Source organism: Octodon degus, unplaced genomic scaffold (assembly GCF_000260255.1).
Source record: "Octodon degus isolate 3935 unplaced genomic scaffold, OctDeg1.0 scaffold00027, whole genome shotgun sequence".
NCBI classification, from domain to species: domain Eukaryota; kingdom Metazoa; phylum Chordata; class Mammalia; order Rodentia; family Octodontidae; genus Octodon; species Octodon degus.
Window position 1 is genome coordinate 16,064,419 of NW_004524603.1, and position 17,392 is coordinate 16,081,810.

General features: G+C 48.6%; 1 protein-coding gene across 1 annotated transcript in view; it reads right to left on the bottom strand.

Annotated features, from left to right (window-relative positions):
• Tbxas1 (thromboxane A synthase 1) overlaps positions 1-13,223 on the bottom strand; it is a 204,968-nt gene extending 191,745 nt beyond the window's left edge. Inside the window, exon 1 of the mRNA XM_004629042.2 lies at positions 12,981-13,223. Within this exon, the coding sequence (XP_004629099.1) occupies positions 12,981-13,069 (89 nt within the window). The 5' untranslated portion in view covers positions 13,070-13,223. The remainder of the gene's footprint in view (positions 1-12,980) is intronic.
• Between the last annotated feature and the right edge of the window lie 4,169 nt (positions 13,224-17,392).

Here is a 17,392-nt window from a genome sequence, read left to right on the forward strand (position 1 = left end):
AATTTCCGGAGTGTTTTTAACTCTTTTTCAGGGCAGGGGAGCAGGTACCACAGCGCAACTAAAGACGCTGACAGGAGAGGACTCCCCGCCCTGCTTCAGAACGTGGCCAGACCCACGCTGTGTTGGAAGCCCGGAGGAGCATTTGGAGGGGATTCGTGGCAATGCTTCTTTTACTGTAACGATTTTTAAAAATTTGTTATTTACACCTTCATCGTCTTTTTTTTTTTAATCACACTTCGGATACTGAGCAGGGCTGGGAGCTGCATGCAGAGGCCCTCAGGGAGGACTGGAGGGGGATTCTCCACGATGATACCCCCAGCGACAAAGGACAGCTAAGGAGCCCAAGTACGCCAAGCACATGCCACACAGAGTTCTAGGTGTTGTCTGTCTAATTCTGTTTTGTGCCTGCTATTTGGTAGGATTGGACCGGGTGTTCAGGCAGGCAGTGAGGCCCTGTAGGTCATAGCTGAGCGAGGCCCCGGCTGGCTCTTGGGGACTCACCTTCTGCTGGGAAGCTTGTTGGGGAGCAGGGAGGAAAGGGAGTCGGTGTAGGGGAAGAGCCAGAGGTGAGCCAGAGGTACACCACAGGTTCCCTGAGGGGCTGCTACCTGGGAAGGTGTGGTTCGGCAGGTAAGGCCTGGGAGGCGCTCCTGGGCCAATGGGGAAAGACTGGCTTTCCTGTTTGTTTGGTTGGTTGTTTTTTGTTTTTGTTTTTGTTTTTGTTTTTTTTAATGCAGATGAGCAGTGAATTTCTGCTGTAACCTGGCTGCTGCCCAGACAGGAGGCAGCGAGAAGGGGAGGGGCGGTTCTCAGCGCAGGGCTGCTCTTGGAGACCTCAACCACAGCAGAAGCGCAGACAGAGCGGAAGGGTGTCTCAGGGATGTTTACAAGATGCCAGGCTGCGGAGTAGTTGGCTGTGGGCTGAGAGAAAGGGAAGGGAGGTGCAGGGAGGGAAGGGACAAGGCTGATGCCCAGCAGGATGCCCTGGGCAACAAGGTGGACTGCATTCTGCATGCTGAGACTCAGACACTATCCGTCCTACCATACCAAGCAGGAAACTATCAAGGATGGATGGCTTCCCCAGCTTCCTCGGCCAGAAAACTGTGTCTGTCCCTACTCCAGAAACCTGGCTGGCTTCTGCCAAGCCATGCTTTCCTGAAGCTTCTCCTACCGCCCCCTGCAACCCCTGCAATCTTGAGGTGTGGTCACCCATACAGAGGGTTAAATACCTCTGGCTATGCTCTCTTTTCCCTGCTTGCCAGCCTGGGGGCCCCATCGCCTATTGATCTGTGAAGGCAGCGCTTGAGACATCTTCAACATCTCGAGGGCCTAAGGTAAACTGTGCATTTATTGACAATAAGAGGGTGCAGGTTGGCTAAAATGTCAGGTCTCTGCTTTGGAGTGGAATTATAACTCAGTCTACTACTGCTGCTTATCTCATTGATCAGTTCTTCTCATTGGCAGAGCTTCCAATCAGCTGCCCTTTGAATAACTAAGATGGAAAATCAATCAATCATCACTTAAATATATACTGTGGTTGGGATGATAGGAAACAGGTCCCATGGGTAAAATAACAGAAACAGGCAGCTGGTGAAGAGTTGAGACGCCAGTGCTTTGCACCGTAAGGACGGACGCTCAACCAAACATAACCAGAAGCGCCTGTGCTTTGCTGCTTCTCTGCAGGGCTCAGGTGCTTTGTCTCCTCTGCCCCCACTGGTGCCAGAAGACCTCATTCAGACTCCAACTATCCCAGGCAGCCCATGTACCATGCATCTGCTAAATGCCTGAGCCCTGCATTCCATCCCTTGCTCTTGCAGTCATGCTCTCAAACGTGGTAATTATCTCACATGCCTGAATTCATAGAAATGCTATCCTCAGCCCAGCAACAAAGTAGACCTGCACACAATTTAGGGAAACTTTGGCTTTCAGTGAAATGGTGGGCGTGGTGGTGTATGCCTGTAATCCAAGCATTTGGAGAGGTCGAGGCAGAAGGATTGCTGTGAGTTCAAGGCTGGCCTGGGTGATGTAATGCGTTCAAGGCCATCCTGAATTGCATAGTGAGCCCCTGCCTCAAAACATACAAAAAAAGTTTTTAAAGACTCAAAGAGTACATGAGCTAAGAAGTGATTTGCATACTTTTTAGTAAACCTCACTGATGACACTCTGCTAGGTGCTGAAAACACGGTGCCCCTAGTGTGCAAGTTGGAGGGAGAAGGATCCTGCATCCCGTGTGTGCTGGGATGCGCACATGCACTTTGTAAAAAGAATCATTTGGAACCAGTGCCATGTTCTTAGTTACTTGTGGCATAATTGTGAGCGTGAATATTTACTGACCAGCTACTGGGACAAGGCTTTCACTGGCGTAGAACACTGGCCCTGCCTCTGCGATGTGTGGTCAGATGGGAAGGCAGGACCCAGGTACAGAAGACAATAACGCAGTCAGGTGCTGAGATTGCCAGAGAGAGAGAAAAGAGGTGCAGAGCAGGCAGGCCTTGCAGAGCTCAGAGACGTGCAGGGAGGAATGGCATTAGGCCGAGCTTTTGAAGGAAGGTCAGGAGGTGGTGACGCTGGTGTCAGAAAGGAGTGACATGGACAGGGGACTCGGTCAGGCTGCTGGTTGCAAAGCAGGGAAATAAAGGCCCATTGCGTGTTTTTTGGGGGGGAGGGACAGGAAGGAGGGTTCTAGCCACTCTCTCATCCACCTCTGCAGGCAAGCTGCTGCTGGTTTGGGTGTCCGGAGGCCCTTCCCTCCCCTGGCTGTCTGAGCAGAACTCTAGGGACCCGCTTCTGGTGGAAGCCAAAACTTACCAAAGTTAGCTTGTGGGGTGATGGTCTCTGAGACCACGTTTCTAGATTTTTAGAGACAAAATGGGGGTGACCCCTTTCTGGGACTGAGTTTAGGCATTGGCTGAAGACTAAGGCGACATCTCAAAAGCAGACCATGGCAAGGACATCGGGAAGCAGAGGGCAGGCCCACTGTATGAGCTGGTGCCAGGCTCTGAACTGAGACTACAGAAATAGAGAAAGCCAAAGGGCAATGCCTTCCCACCTACCACCAGGAAGTTGTGCAACTTTGCTTCTGACTGACAAACCAAGAACAATGTGGCCCAGGGGATGAGCGTGAGATTGGCCACCGTTCCTGATCTTCCCTGTTCCATCCCTGTGTCAGCTGCCTCTCATCGCTGCCAGCGAGATGAGTCCGGGTAAGGCCAGTGGGGTCCTGGAGTGGGCCTCAGCACCCCTGGCAAAGGGCAGCTGGTGAGGTCTGTTCTCATGACATCTGGGGTGGGAGAAGAGGTCATTCAGTAGCTTTATTTGGGATCCAGGCACCTCCTCCCAAAGAAAGGAGCACCAGGCCTGGGCACAAGCAGCTCTGGAAGGCACAGACCTCTGTCTGATTGTTTGCTTTGTTTAGGCAATCAATGTGATTCTTTTCTTTTTTTTTTAATTTTTATTTATTTATGTGGGGAGGGGCAGCTCAGCCCACCAGGGGGCGGGGCTGGCTGGCATGTGGTGCTGGGGGATTGAACCGCGGTCCCTGTGCTTTGCTAAGTTTGTTCTTAGTAGGTGCTTTAGACCACTGAGCCATCTCACCAGCCCCGAGATTCTTTTCTTTTCTTTCTTTCTTTTTTTTTTTTTTTTTTGTAGTCCTGGGCATTGAACACTAGGACTTCATACCAAGTTCCAACCCCAGCCCTTTCTAAACATTTTTTGAGACAGGATCTTGATAAATCACCAAGTTGCCCAGGCTGGGCTCAAACTTGTGAACCTCCTACCTTAGCCTCCCAGAATGCTAGGGCTATAGGCATGTGCTACCATACAGCTCAGAAGAAATTCTTTCCTTTCTGTCCAATGAGCAAATGCTACAGCCTAGTTCCTTGCTAGATGAGAAAAGGTATAACCAAAACCAGTGAGAGTAGCACTATTGGCTATTGGCTACTTAGAAAGAAAGAAAGAAAGTTATATGCCCAATGAGTGTGCTCCTTCAGAAAAATCCATGGGCTTCCCAAAAGGAGCAAATGACTGCATGTGGTGTCGTTTTATTTTTTTTACTTATTAGTGATTCTTTTAAGCCAGGGTCTTGCTGTGCCCTTTGGGCTGACCCTGAACTCACTGTATACCTGAAGCTAGCTTTAAACTCATGATGATCCTCCTGCCTCACGCTCCCGACTGTTGGGATTGCAGGCATGTGGCACCATGCCAGGCTTTGCCATATTGTTTTATCATCACATTTAATTTTGGATCTCAAATAATATCAGCCAGTTTAATCACCTATTTGCTAAACCGTGGACTGTTTTTTTTTTTTTTTTTTTTTCAAATTAGTCTGTCTTCAACCAGGTGCAGTGGTGCACGCCTATAATCCCAGCACTTGAGAAGCTGAGGCAGGAAGGTCTGCACCTGTTCGAGGCCAGCCGGGGCTGCAAAGTGAATTCAAGGCCAGTCTGAACTATATACTGAGGCCTTGTCTCAAAACAAAAACAAAACAGCAACAACAATCAAACCATCCTCCACAAAGCTTTGTGACCTTCAGGGCTTTCAGGAGACCACATGCAGACACCCAGAAGCCCCTACAGAAAGTCCCAAGCACGAGTGTCTGATGGCAGTGATCTGAAGCAGGGCTCGGCCTATCAGGAAGACACCGTTGAAGGTCACAAAACACATTTGGCTGTATGAGTTCTGATGCGTATGCTAAAATCATCAGTCACGTTACTTTACAGTCACACCTCGTACTCTCGGTCTGGAAAATCAATAAAGTGAGGAGAAGGACGGGGAGATTACGTGTAACTATTTAAAAGAGAGAAAACAACAACAACAAAAAAATAATATTCCGTGAAAACGGTCCTGGAGGAAGTACAGACCTAGTTTCCAGAAGGAGGCTCAATTTTATCTGCAAGCTCATCGCTGAGTTATTAAACCAAAGTACCCCTGGCATCCTAGACAAAAATACATAAAAAAATTAAAAAGGAGGAAAGAGGTTGCATTGTTTTTCCGGGTGCTCAGAGGCACTGGAAATTACGCAGCCTTTTAAATGTCTTTCTAAGCCGTGCCTGTTATTCATCTCTTGTGCTTTATTCCGCCCAATGTTACGAGCTCTGATGTCACTGAGAAGCTGCTACTCTCTGTCCTCTGCCTGACCCTTCCTCCCGAGCTTCAGGACTTTCTACTTTCCAAGGTCACTCCGATGGGTTGGTGGCCCAGCAAGCCAAGGGCTGGGCTGGAAATGTGAACATCTTCTGTGAAACCGCACTGTGGCCCCTGGACGCCACATCACAAGCTACCTCCTGCCTCCCGGGACAGCCTGGCAGCCCCGGTAACTGCTTCCAAGGATGATTTCAGTGCCCAGGGGACAGGAGGAATGACTGTTCATGGGCTACCTGTGTTGTATCCGACTTGCAGTCAGCGCTGGTGAAGATCCACTATGGGTCATCACCAATGAACTCCGGAGCCATCGATCCTGATCTAGGTTCAGTGGTCACCAGTGACAACCACCACATCACCTATCACCTGCTTCTGTGGCTTTCCTGGGGGATTTGAGGGTACTCCTTGCACCTGGCCAGACAGCTTTGAGTCCTCTTTTTATCTGTGTCTACCTCAGCCTGGCTTTTGTCTCTGGTCCCTATTCTCCATGTCCTGAAGAAAACAAACCACCAAGCCCTGGAAACTCAGGGTCTGGAGGGGATAATTTGTTGTTTTTTCGTTTTTGGTGGAACTGAGGATTGAACTCAGGCCCTTGCGCTTGCCAGGCAAGTGCTTATTCTACTGAGCTATCTCCCCAGACCCTGGAGGGGATAATTGGGAATGTTTGTATTCTTCTGGTTCTGTTTGTTTTGTGGTACTAGGAACCCAACCCAGCATGTACTGGGCTACATTGTCATCCTTATTTTAAAATTTTTACATTTTGACATAGGTTCTCACTGAAATACAATTTGAGCTCATTGGGCTGAGCTCAAATTGGGGCTCTTCCTGCCTCCATTTCTCATTATCTTTGTTTTTCAGTTCCTCTACTTCCATCACCAATTACGTCCACCTTTTAGTTTTTTTACTGTTTCATTTTGTTTTGTTGAGACAGAGTCTCACTATATTAGCTCAGGCTGGTCTTGAACTCACTGTAGAACCCACACTGGCCTCTGATTCACAGAGACCCTACTGCCTCAGCCTCCAAGTGCTGGGATCACAGGCATGTGCCACCATGCCTGGCTCACAATTGACCTTTTAAGGAAAACCTCCAGCTGGTCTTATAACCCTCCTACCACAGCCATATTCAGCATCACTTTACAAAGATGCATGGGGACACTGGAATAATAAAGATCAGCAGGATTCCTTACTTCAGAGCTCCTTGGTACCCTGGATATGCTGTGAGTCCCACCGAGGGCCCGCCTGGGACCTAATTTCCCACTTTTAAGAACAGAATGTGGGAGATAAATGTCAAACTGGTCATCAATCTGCAAATGCCCACATTCCGAGGCTGGACATGTGTTCCTGTCACCTCTGGTTGCACCAGGGAAGACACTCTCATCCCTTGGAAACTGTTGGGCATTGGTTCCAGGGCCCCCAGAGTGACCAAAATCTGAGGATGCTCAGGTTCCTTACATAAAAGGGTACTACTGTGTTTACATATTGCTATGCATATCCTCCTGTATATTTGTTTTATTTATTTTTTTGATATTGGGTCTCGCTATGAAGTTCAGATTCAAAGTGATCCTCCTGTCTCAGCCTCCAGTGCTGAGATTACAGGCTTGTGCCACCACGCCCATGGTGGTTTCAGGGCTGGCACTGTGCACCCAGCGTTCCGGGGCTGGCACGGCATTCAGCACTGGGAATCGAACTTGGGTCCTTGCACTTGCCAGACTGCATACTTTAAATCATAGCTCTGCTACTTATAGTGCCCAAACCAGTGGAAATGCTAAGGAAGGGTATTCTATAGGGAATAATGACACGGAAAAGGTCTCAGGGGCAGACATGTGCCTCACAGCCTCCACCGCCTTGTCACCATGGGACCAGTAAGCAGTGCTCCTGCAAGTCCTTAATAAGACTGAGCTACAGCATGACAGATGATGCGGCAGCACCCCTGCCCACCTCACCCATTCCAGTGGATTCCGTATTGTGCTTGGCAAGGGGGAAACTCCAGTTTTGCTTTATCAGCTTAGTAGGGTTTTTTTTCAATATTTCAGTTCATGGCTGGCTGACTCCAGGGAGGGACCGTGCAGGTATGGGGGGCCGACTGCACCCAAAAGCCATCTCCCTCTGACAAGCCGAAGATTTCGCACCCTGGCTGCAATGTTCTCCCTCAGTGGTTTCTTTAAATATGGTCTGGGGGTCTGGCCAAATAGCTCAGCGGATTAAAGCACCTGCAAGCAGGTGCAGGGGCCAGGAGTCCAATCCCCAGGCCTGCCATGCCAGCCCCACCCCCAGGGCATGCTGAGATGGCGACTGAGACTGAGTGTGGGGCTCGCGCCTGTAATCCCAGCATTTGGGAGGCTGTAAACAGGAGAATCACTATGAGTCCGATCTAGTACTGAGACCCTGAACATCCTGTAAACCCTTCCCTAAAATACAGAAAATAAAATAAAATAAATATGGGTTGGGAGTGGATGTGGCTCTAAAATGGGAATTTAGATCTCCCGCAGGTGAAGCCAGCTTTCTTCTAAAAAAGAAACTTACAAGTAGAGCGGTAGGCTTTTCTGGAATAGCCTTAGTAATCCACAACCACGCTAACATTGTGCGCAGCACCAGGGGTTGGACCCCGGAGCACTCCACTACTGAGTTGACCCCCAAACCTTTTAGTTTTTATTTTGAGACAGAATCTGATTAAATTGCCCAGGCAGGACTTGAATTTGTGGTCTTCCTGTCTCAGCCTTTCTTAGTCATGGGATTATAGGCATGCACCACGGTGCCTAGTTCGCATTTTAATGTCAACTGGTCCTAGGAAAAGACCAGATTGGAACACTGTCTCAACCTGGTCCCTATTTTAATGTCAAACCGGTACTAGGGTACTGGTACCTCTAGGTCTGGGCACCCAAGCTTTGAGTGCAGGCTGGCATTAAAGCCCTTTCAACTTCCCAAGTACCTCAGTCACCTTCCCAGAGCTAGGACAAAAATACTTAACATGTGAAACTTAAAGGAAGAGCGCTTTATATTGGCTAATGGCTTGCATCTGATTGGCTGGCACCAAGGCAAAAAGGGCATAATGCCAGGGCCTGGCATAGAAAAACCGGCCACTGCATGTAACCAGGGGAGGAGCAGATAGCAAGAGAAGGAGTAGGGGGCAAGAACACGCTCCCCCAGGTCACACCTCTGGTGACCCAAGTGCAGCCTGTCCACACCTCCGAGGAGCACAGGAAGCTGCTGAATTCTGGGATGAGCAGCACACTTCATGATCCAAAGAGCTTCCAAACACAGGAGATGCGGGGCGGCATTTCAGATGTAAGCCACGACACCGACGCAGCTCCTCAGCCCCGACTACATCCACGGACGTGGCTGCGCAGCTAGCTGCAGGTCTCCACACCCCGTCAGCCAAGTGGTGTCCCTGTCACCCCTGACTCCCCTGACATTTGACCCCATGGGCAGATACCCGTGGTCTCAAGGCCTCCATTCCCACCGTGTGACACTGCTGTCCTCCTCACCAGTGGAAAGGCGCAGTCTAGCCCTCCTTTGTGTCAGATTTTTCTACCTTTTGCAAAGTAGTCACACTAAAGAAGTATAAAAGATGCAGAGAGACTGAAAGGAAAAAAAAAAACAACTCAGAACCCCACCACTGAAAGAAGAACCCCACTCTTAATATTGGGGCTATTTCCTAACACTCCTTAAAGAATAAAGAAATGGGAAGATAGCTCAGTGGTCTAAGCACCTGCCTGGCAAGTGCAAGGACTTGAGTTCAATCCCTGGTACCACTTGCCACGCTGGCCCTAGAACCCTGGGTGAGCTGTGCCAGCCCCAAACCTGGGTGTGGTTGCGCATGCCTGTAATCCCAGTGCTAGGGAGGCTGAGACAGGAGGATCACTATGGTCCAAGCTGTATAGTGTGACCCTGTACCAAATAAATAAATAAATAAAATAATTTTGAAAAAATAAAGAAATCTTTACCCTCCTAATAGGAATCCTGGGGCTAGGGAGATGGCTCAGAGGAATAAGCACTTCCCTGGCAAGCACAAGGGCCTGAGTTCAATCCCCGGCTCTGCCAAAGGGAAAAAAAGAAAAGAAAAAATAAAGAACTTCTCTCCTTTAAGTGTAACACCAAGGCAAAACAAACACACAAAACCAGCAGGAATCCTGCTGGCAGATCTTAGACATTGCTTAGAAGTGTAAATGCGCTAGCACTTCAGGTCTCTGTGAGCAATATTCAACTCCTGCAACTCATTACTTTGGAATAAGGATTCACACCATTTCAATACAGAAAAATTGGAGAGGGGTTGCCTTTTTTCCCCAGTGCTAAAAATCGAGCCTAGGGCCTCATACATACCAGATGAGGGCTTGGCCACTGAGCTATATTCCCAGCTTTAAAAAAATGAATTTTTAAAATGTTTTACATGGGGTGTTCACCATTTGGTGCTACGTGACCTTTGAGCTAACATGATCTCCACGTGCAATTCCATCTCCAACCGCAGTGTCACAGCCCTGACCACTGGGTGACCACACGTCAGTCCATCCCGGTGATCACCCCCGAAACACGGCACCTAATGCAGTTTGGAAAAACTATCCAATATACCTCATCCTGTTTATAATAGTCACTTTTTATGGGAAAGGAGCTTATTTTGACCTCTTTCCAAATTCATGCATTCACTTAATAATTAAGAAGTAGTTATTCAACCAATGCCATGGTCTCCCACTCTACAAGGTTAGGGGGGACCAATCAGCCCCTCTGTGACAACTAGGAAGACAGACAGCAAGCCTTCAGACAAGGGGTGAGGAGGGGCAGGAGAATTAAGATTTGCAAGGAAATAGAACGCTAACAGAGGGCAAGAGGAAGGAATGCCCGAGTGAGATTAGGCTAGGAGATGCCTCCCACAGACATTCATTAGGGGTCAACTAGTGTCAGGCATTGTGACGGAATAAGATGAGAGATCTGATACCGACATCCGACATCCGAGAGAGGGGACTTGTAAGTGCCTCTGAGAAACAAGAAGTGGTTCCCTGAGGAAAAGGCCTGGGCTCAGAATCAAAGGAGAAAGGGAGGAAGGCTGTTTCCAGGTAAGGAGACCAGCTGCAAGCAGCAAAGCATCAGCCACCACATAACGGCAGATCCATTTGCCCACCGCATGGGATGAGAGGACAGAGAGGGATACAGAGCCACCAGAGGGGCTCAGTCCAGCTGGAAGCCTGGGACTGAGCCGATGAATATGGACTTCTTCACTAGGCCCCACTGGCCAAGTGCTGGTCAGACCTTGGAGCCCTGGACTTGGAATTTCTGGGATTATAATAAGAGGAGCTCTTGTCCCTCCCTTAAAGAGATAACAAGCTGAGAGACCAGATGCAAGCTTGAGACCCCTGATGACTCTACCTACTCTGTAGGTAGGATCCCCATGGCAACCCCTTGGGGCCCTCAGGCCAGTGTAACTCTCAAAGCAAGGACTGGTGTGTTCGGACTTTTACAATCCTTCTCTCTCTGTAATTTCTCCCAAGGCAAGAGGGGGCTACAGCCTCTCCACCTCCAGGTTGGGCTGAGAAGCCTCCAGCTGGAGCCAAAGTCCACCATCTCCTCCTCCCTCAGGAGACAGAAATTCCAAGTCCAGTGCTCCAAGGTCTGACCAGGGAGCCCTTTCAGAGTTCAAGCTGAGAGCTGGAGCTCAGCTGCTTCCTGGAGTCTGGCCTGGCGCCTGGGGAGCCCAAGCATGGCGACCTTTGCTCTGAATCTAGGGAGAGACCCAAGGACATCAGAGCCAAGTGGTGGCCGAGGCCATGGCCAAGCCCTGCTGCAGCCTCTCCCCCTTCTCGGGAACCTCTCCAGACTGAGCTCCTCCCAGAGACTCCGGATCTGCCCCAGCCCGGGTATCTCACCCTCATCTCCTATTCCCTGACCTTGTGCCAGGGCCTCCTGCTGCACCAAGCACACATTAACAGGTCAGTAAATATCTCTGTGATAACAAATAGCGTCGGCGCTCACTTCCTATTCACCACCTGTGCTTCGTGCTTCTGTCTTAATCTCTGTGTCTTTGAACCCTGTTATGAATATGGCCCCAGGAACAGATTACACACACACACAGCTGCCTCGCTTGAGGGGAGCTGTCCCTGAGTCTGCCGCAAGACGGTTGTAAACACCCAGGGCTTATCAGTCAAGACGCAGGTCCCTTTCCACCATCAGAGCCACGTTAATGTGTGCAGTTCACTCATTCACTCATCAAACATTTATTGAGGCCATTCTGCATGTCAGACACAGAGCTGGGAGTTCAGAATACAGAAATGAAAAGAACTCAAAAAAGACAGAAGCAAAATTATAGGAAAGTGTACAACACAAACATTGGTGCTGCAGTCTCCCCAGGGGGGCTCAGATGAACATACTTTGGGAACCACAGTGAGAGGCTAAGCTATTGATGAGAAAGTAATATGAATTAGCAATTAGGAAGACTTTAAAAATAAATCTATAAACGTAAATCCCCAAAGATTTCTTCCCTCCTTCCCTCCCTCCTTTCCTCCTCTATGTGCTGAGGATGGGACCCAAGGCCTCATACAAGATAAGCACACATCTCCCGCTAAGCTACAACCCAACACCAGGACCTATCTTCCTTTTCTTTGGGATTACATAGGCGACAGTTAGGGACAATGGCTGACCTCTACTACGTACCCCTTCATGTAGGTGCTGTGCTTTGGGCTTTACCGAGGGTAGAAAGAGGTGGAGATGGACTACTTAGGGGTATGGGCGGGGGCTACTGCTTGCTCCCGATTTTACATGTAGCTGCTTTCAGTGCCAGACAAGCTACACTAAGATAGAAAAGTTCAAAAGATAATTAAACCAGTTAAAAAAGCAAAACAGCACTGGGACTGAAGCCGGGTTTCAGAGCCAATTTCCAAGAAGTAATTTCATCATCATAGAACATCAAACGTGAATTCCACTTTCAGCTATGCAAATTCCAAAAGAATAATACCTCACATTTGCATAATGCTTGATGCTTTTCAAAGTGCTTTTCCCAGTTATTAATCTACGGAAGGCTTTATTACCACTGGAAACATCAATTGAAATTCTGTTCCAACTCCACTAGTTTTTCTACTTTCCCCTCAAAATCCAGAGCCACCTGAACCCAGGTGCTTCTGACAGAGTCGGCTAAATCTGCTCAGTGCATGGGACAGAGTGGCAATGCACCAACCCAGCACATTGTGAGGTCTTCGATCACAGAGCCGGGCTTAAGAAAATCTGCTGTTGAATTAACAAAACCACAGGGGAGCAACTTGTAGTTCAAGCTGGAGATTTTTTTCAGTATCTCAGACTCCACGTCAGCTTCATATACTATGCTCACTAGAGTCCATTCCCTTCTGTCAGATATTACGAAATTAGTTCTACCACTTTGTCCTTAAACGTGCAGAAATCCCTGTCAATGACTTCCCACGAAGGGGCCCATGATTGCCAAATGGCTCCTACATCTTTTCTGTTTTTAATGTAATATGAACCAAGAGGCCACATGTGCTATAAATCCAACGTGGAGAGAGGATCTTAGAAAAATGAGGTGAGAAGATACGATGGGGTATAAGGAAATATTTCTACCCAAATCTAATGCCTTTCCAATTTTCTTCTTTTTCTATCTCTTTCAAACTTAATTATGTGTAGCATTCTCAGTCATTGAATCACCAGCATTTCCTGACACTTCAATCTCACGCATTTTAGCAAAAGATTAACCTGGCTGTTTGCTTTTAATTCTGAAGCTGTGTTAATACTCAACTCCCTCTAGATTAGAAAAGAAGAAAAACACACTCCCGCACACCCACCCTGGCACCGGGAAAGTGCCACAACTCACATTTCTGCCCAGGCCAGAATGCCTGGGACTGACTTACCATTTCAGGAGGGCCATGAGAGCCACAGACAAGGCCACTGTCACCATGAGACCATTCACTTCCAGTCTGGGAAGCCCCAAGACTTCCATGGCTCCTCTGAGACCCCAGAGGTGTCGTCCCCCAAAGAAAAGAGGGTGACTGATGTCTCTGCTCCTACTGGAGCCCCGGTCTGCAGGTGGAAGAGGAAGAAATAGGCAGCCAAGAGCACATCACCTCAAGTGGGTCCCCAAGATGTGCTTTTTCTCAGAGTGCGACTTTATAAAGAGGAAGGAAGAGGAGGAGAAAACAAAGGGTTTCAGGGCAAAGCGATGAATCAGCAACTTTATTTTCTCGATGACTGTGCTGTCAATAAACATTTACGTTAACTTCCCCAGGCAACAACAGCAGACACACAGGCCCTGTATTGACTAAGAGGCGGAATGGTTGCAGCCATAGGCAACTATGCTGATCAGTAGCTCGCAAAGAGAGACCCTACTCTAAAATACACAGATGCACACTTCCCAGAATTCATAATTAAAAGATGGACAAAGAGATGACCCTACTTCCCCCAGAAAATTTGGGAGCTGGATATCAGGCTGATGTCTAGTCAGCTGCCCCACCAACTGCCTTTGTTCCTGGGTCTACTGACCCTCGTGGCTGGGAGGGGTCCTTGGTGCCCCGCTGTTGGAGCCACCACCGATCTGGTCTCTGGTTGATGTTCTCATTGTGAGAAGGAGGATTTCTTCAGCATTCTTTGTTTGAGCTCTGAGCTTCTCTGACTGAAATAGACTAAATCTTTTTTGTTTTGTTTTGTTTTGTTTTGTTTTTGCATATTACTCAGCATAGTACACCTTAAATAACGGGAAGGGGGGACCCAAGAGGGGGTTTGTTCATCTGATAGTCATCCACTCAGCCAACATGTAAGGGGCCTGGGCCCTGTGCTGTGTTTACAAACAGTGTTGGTCCTAAATCTGGAAGGATTTTCTTTAGACAGGGATAGACAATAAACGGGGAGACAAATAAAGCAGTGACTGCAAGTAGAGAAAAGCACTGGGCTGGTCACGAAGACAGGCTGTGATGTCACCAAGACTGTGCTGCCCAAAGGCTGTCTGAAGGAACAGCTTTTAGCTGAGGGCTTGTCAGGGAACAGCTCATCCTATACAGAGCCACCAGCAAAACCTCAGGCACAAAAGGAGACAAAGATGAAGGATCCATCGTGGAAAGAATTTCCCATGTTGCAACACTGCAGTGGGGCTGGATCCTGCCATCATTGTCTCCTTGCTTGGTGGCTGCTCTGTAAGGCAGGTGAGCTAGGGATAGGCTGATGGGGCTGGCATTCTTCATCTCTAGTTTTCAAGGCTGATTATTTTTCAGCTAGATCTTATTTTGGGAGAAACACATAGATGATGTTCTATGGGCTTTCGTGTGTGCCAATTCATTCAATCCACATGAACAAGTTTCAGAGGCAAAGCTCAAGGATTAGGCCCATTATACAGAAGAAGATACTGAGGCAGAGTGGTATGCCTCTGAAGCCAAATCTCTTCATCAAAAGGTTGAAGTCATCAATGTAAATGCAGCTTAGAAATGCAGAAGACTAGATGAGCTACATCCATATGTAAGACAGGAACCACATAGGAACCAAGTAGCTTCCTTGCTTTCAGACTGTTCTGCCTCTGTCCCCAACTGCAGGACCTCAGGTGGACCCAGGTGGCCCTGGTTGCAGCCCATCCCTTGTGGATTTCCCTGTCCCCAATCCCACCCAATCAGCACCTGCGCTAGGGTCTTAATGGAACTGTGTGTTCTCGCTCCTGCAATAGGACTCCCTCTGCATCTCCGCATGGCTCGATGCTCTCAGCCTTCAGCCCAAGAAGCCATTGTGAAGGTGACAGCAAATGCATCGGCTTCAGCCATCAGTTCAGTGAATGACCTTCAGTGTGACTTAATTCAGTGCAGGTATCCAACAACCACTCCGAAAATCTTTTTAAAGATTCCAAGGTGAAATAAACGTGAGATAAGCTGGTGTAAACATTAACCTTCAAGGATTTTTTTTTTTTTTTTTTTTTTTGAGACAGGGTCTTGCTATGCAGTTCACGTTGGCCTTGTGCTCACTTTTGTAGCCCCCAGGCTGGTCTTGAACTTGCAGATATCCTTCTGGCTCAACCATCCAAATACTGGGATAATCTGCAAATTTATTTCTTGTACAGTTTCTCAGAGACCTGCACCTGCTGAGATGTGTTGGGGACATCCTAGAGTGGGACAGGAGGGCTGCATTCTCCCATGTGCCCTTGGCCACAGTGTCCTTCAGGGATGCTTAACGACCCACCCCAGAATATGCTTTGAAAAATGTTGACCAGGCAAACTTTGTTGTTGTTGTTGCAGAACCGGGGATTGAACTCAGGCACTTGGCGCTTGTGAGGGAAACACTTATTCCACTGAGCCATCTCCCCGGCCCCAGGCAAACTGCAGAGGAGGCAACAGAAACCCAGAAAGAGAAAGTGGCTGGTAGGAGATCCATCCTGTCTAGTGCTGAAAGGCAGGTCTACATTGTGCTGACCTGACGCTACATGGAGATGGCACCCCCATGCTGCCCTGTGGGTGTGGCACTCAGCCCCAGGCCAGGGCCGACTGTGATGCAGATGCCTTAGCATGCTGGTGGCTGAGCCAGAGACCTGGCTTTGAGGGTTGCCCATCCTCCCAGGAGCGCTTAGTTCTCAGAGTCCTGCTTCTGACATCCCTGGAGCCCTTCCCAGGTGTTGTAAAATTTGGAGAAATCACAAGCACATGGGAGAGGTGCCCACGCCCTCTCTATGCCGGCTGTGAAGCAGAGACAATGCTCTGAGAACTGGGCATAGCACCTTAGCCAGGATGAAAGGGGAGGGTCGGACACGAGCGACCTGAAGGATTCTCACTGGGGAAGTGACATGATTAACGACATATTACAGTTTTGCTGTCCATGACACAAGGCAGGGACACTGTGGCAGGGATTTTTCCAGGATGAAGGGCAGACTGTTGCCATGATACCATACTTAAACAATTGGCCTTTAACTATGTTCTGGATATTTTTCTTTTAATAATATGTCTACTAAAAATAATCAACTCTACCGAGCTGAGTAGTAACTATCCAATAGCCTCACTCCCACAGACAGATGCCTGACACGTTAGTGTACCCGATGCCACCCTGCTCCTCCTGAGGCCACGCTACAGGCGAGTTGTAATGCACTTAGCCCAGCCTCTGTGGACAAACGTTGCTTCCACGTTTTCCCAACTTCAGAGAGTGCTTAGAAGTGGAACAGACAGGCCCAAAGGTTTGTGTTGCAAAGATGCTGGGAGACGCTGCCCTGAGCCTGCACAGCAGGCACCCACAGAGCCTCTCCCTGTCCACACCCTTGGATCCTATCTTTTTCTCCTCCTACCTCCAGGCAGACGTGTCCCCAGAGTTGAGTCAACTGTTTTGACTTAAGGCTTGTGTTTCTTTTTAAAGCCTTCACTCCATAAATTCTGTGGCATTTCCTTCATGTTCCTGTGTTTAAACACTGCCTATGCAGATGTCTCTGCTCTCTGGGAGGGTTCCCAGCTGCTCCTCAGTAAGACTTAGGTGGCAAGAGATGTCACTGGTACATTTACATCGCCACATGGCAGTGAGCAAAAGGACAGTGATGTGTCCTCAGCACTGCATGAGGAAAAAGACCTTTGATGCATTACTTTTTCTCCTCCCCAGAGTACCTCTTGGAGGAGCTGAGCATATTTTTCATTTCTGGGATGCAACTGTTTTTGACGCGGCTGTCCCACAACCATCTGAAATCAGACATTCAATACATTCTAGGGGCCAAGCTCAAGCCCCAATCTTCTAGTTTTAAACCCATGTCTTTTCCAATAAATCTGAAGTCCTCTTAGTTGAATGTATTCATAGTTGGAGGAGCGGGCCTGCGGTTGTGATAAGGTTTGGTATAGTGCTTGCCTCCCTCAAGCGCAGAGCTGTACAGGGATGGAAGACGAGGTTGGTGTGTGCCTGTGGTGTTGTTTTGCTGTTAGGTTTCTCAGTGTCATGGCAGAGAAGAAGTAAAAGAAAAGGATGGAAGGACCAGCCAAATAGTTCAGCGGATTAAAGAGCCTGCAAGCAGGTGCAGGGGCTGGCGTTCCATCCCTGGGCCTGCCATGCCAGCCCCGCCCCCAAGGCACCATGAGACAGCAATTGAGACTGGGTGTGGTGGTGCACTCCTGTAATCCCAGCTCTTGGGAGGCTGTAAACAGGCGGATCCCTACCAGTCCGATCTAGTAGTGTTACCCTGAACACGCTGTAGACCCTTCCCTAAAATTAAAAAAAATAAAAATAAAAATAAGAAATTAAGAAAGGGGGGCCGGGGAGATGGCTCAGTGGAATAAGTGCTTCCCTGGCAAGCACAAGGGCCTGAGTTCAATCCCTGGCTCTGCCA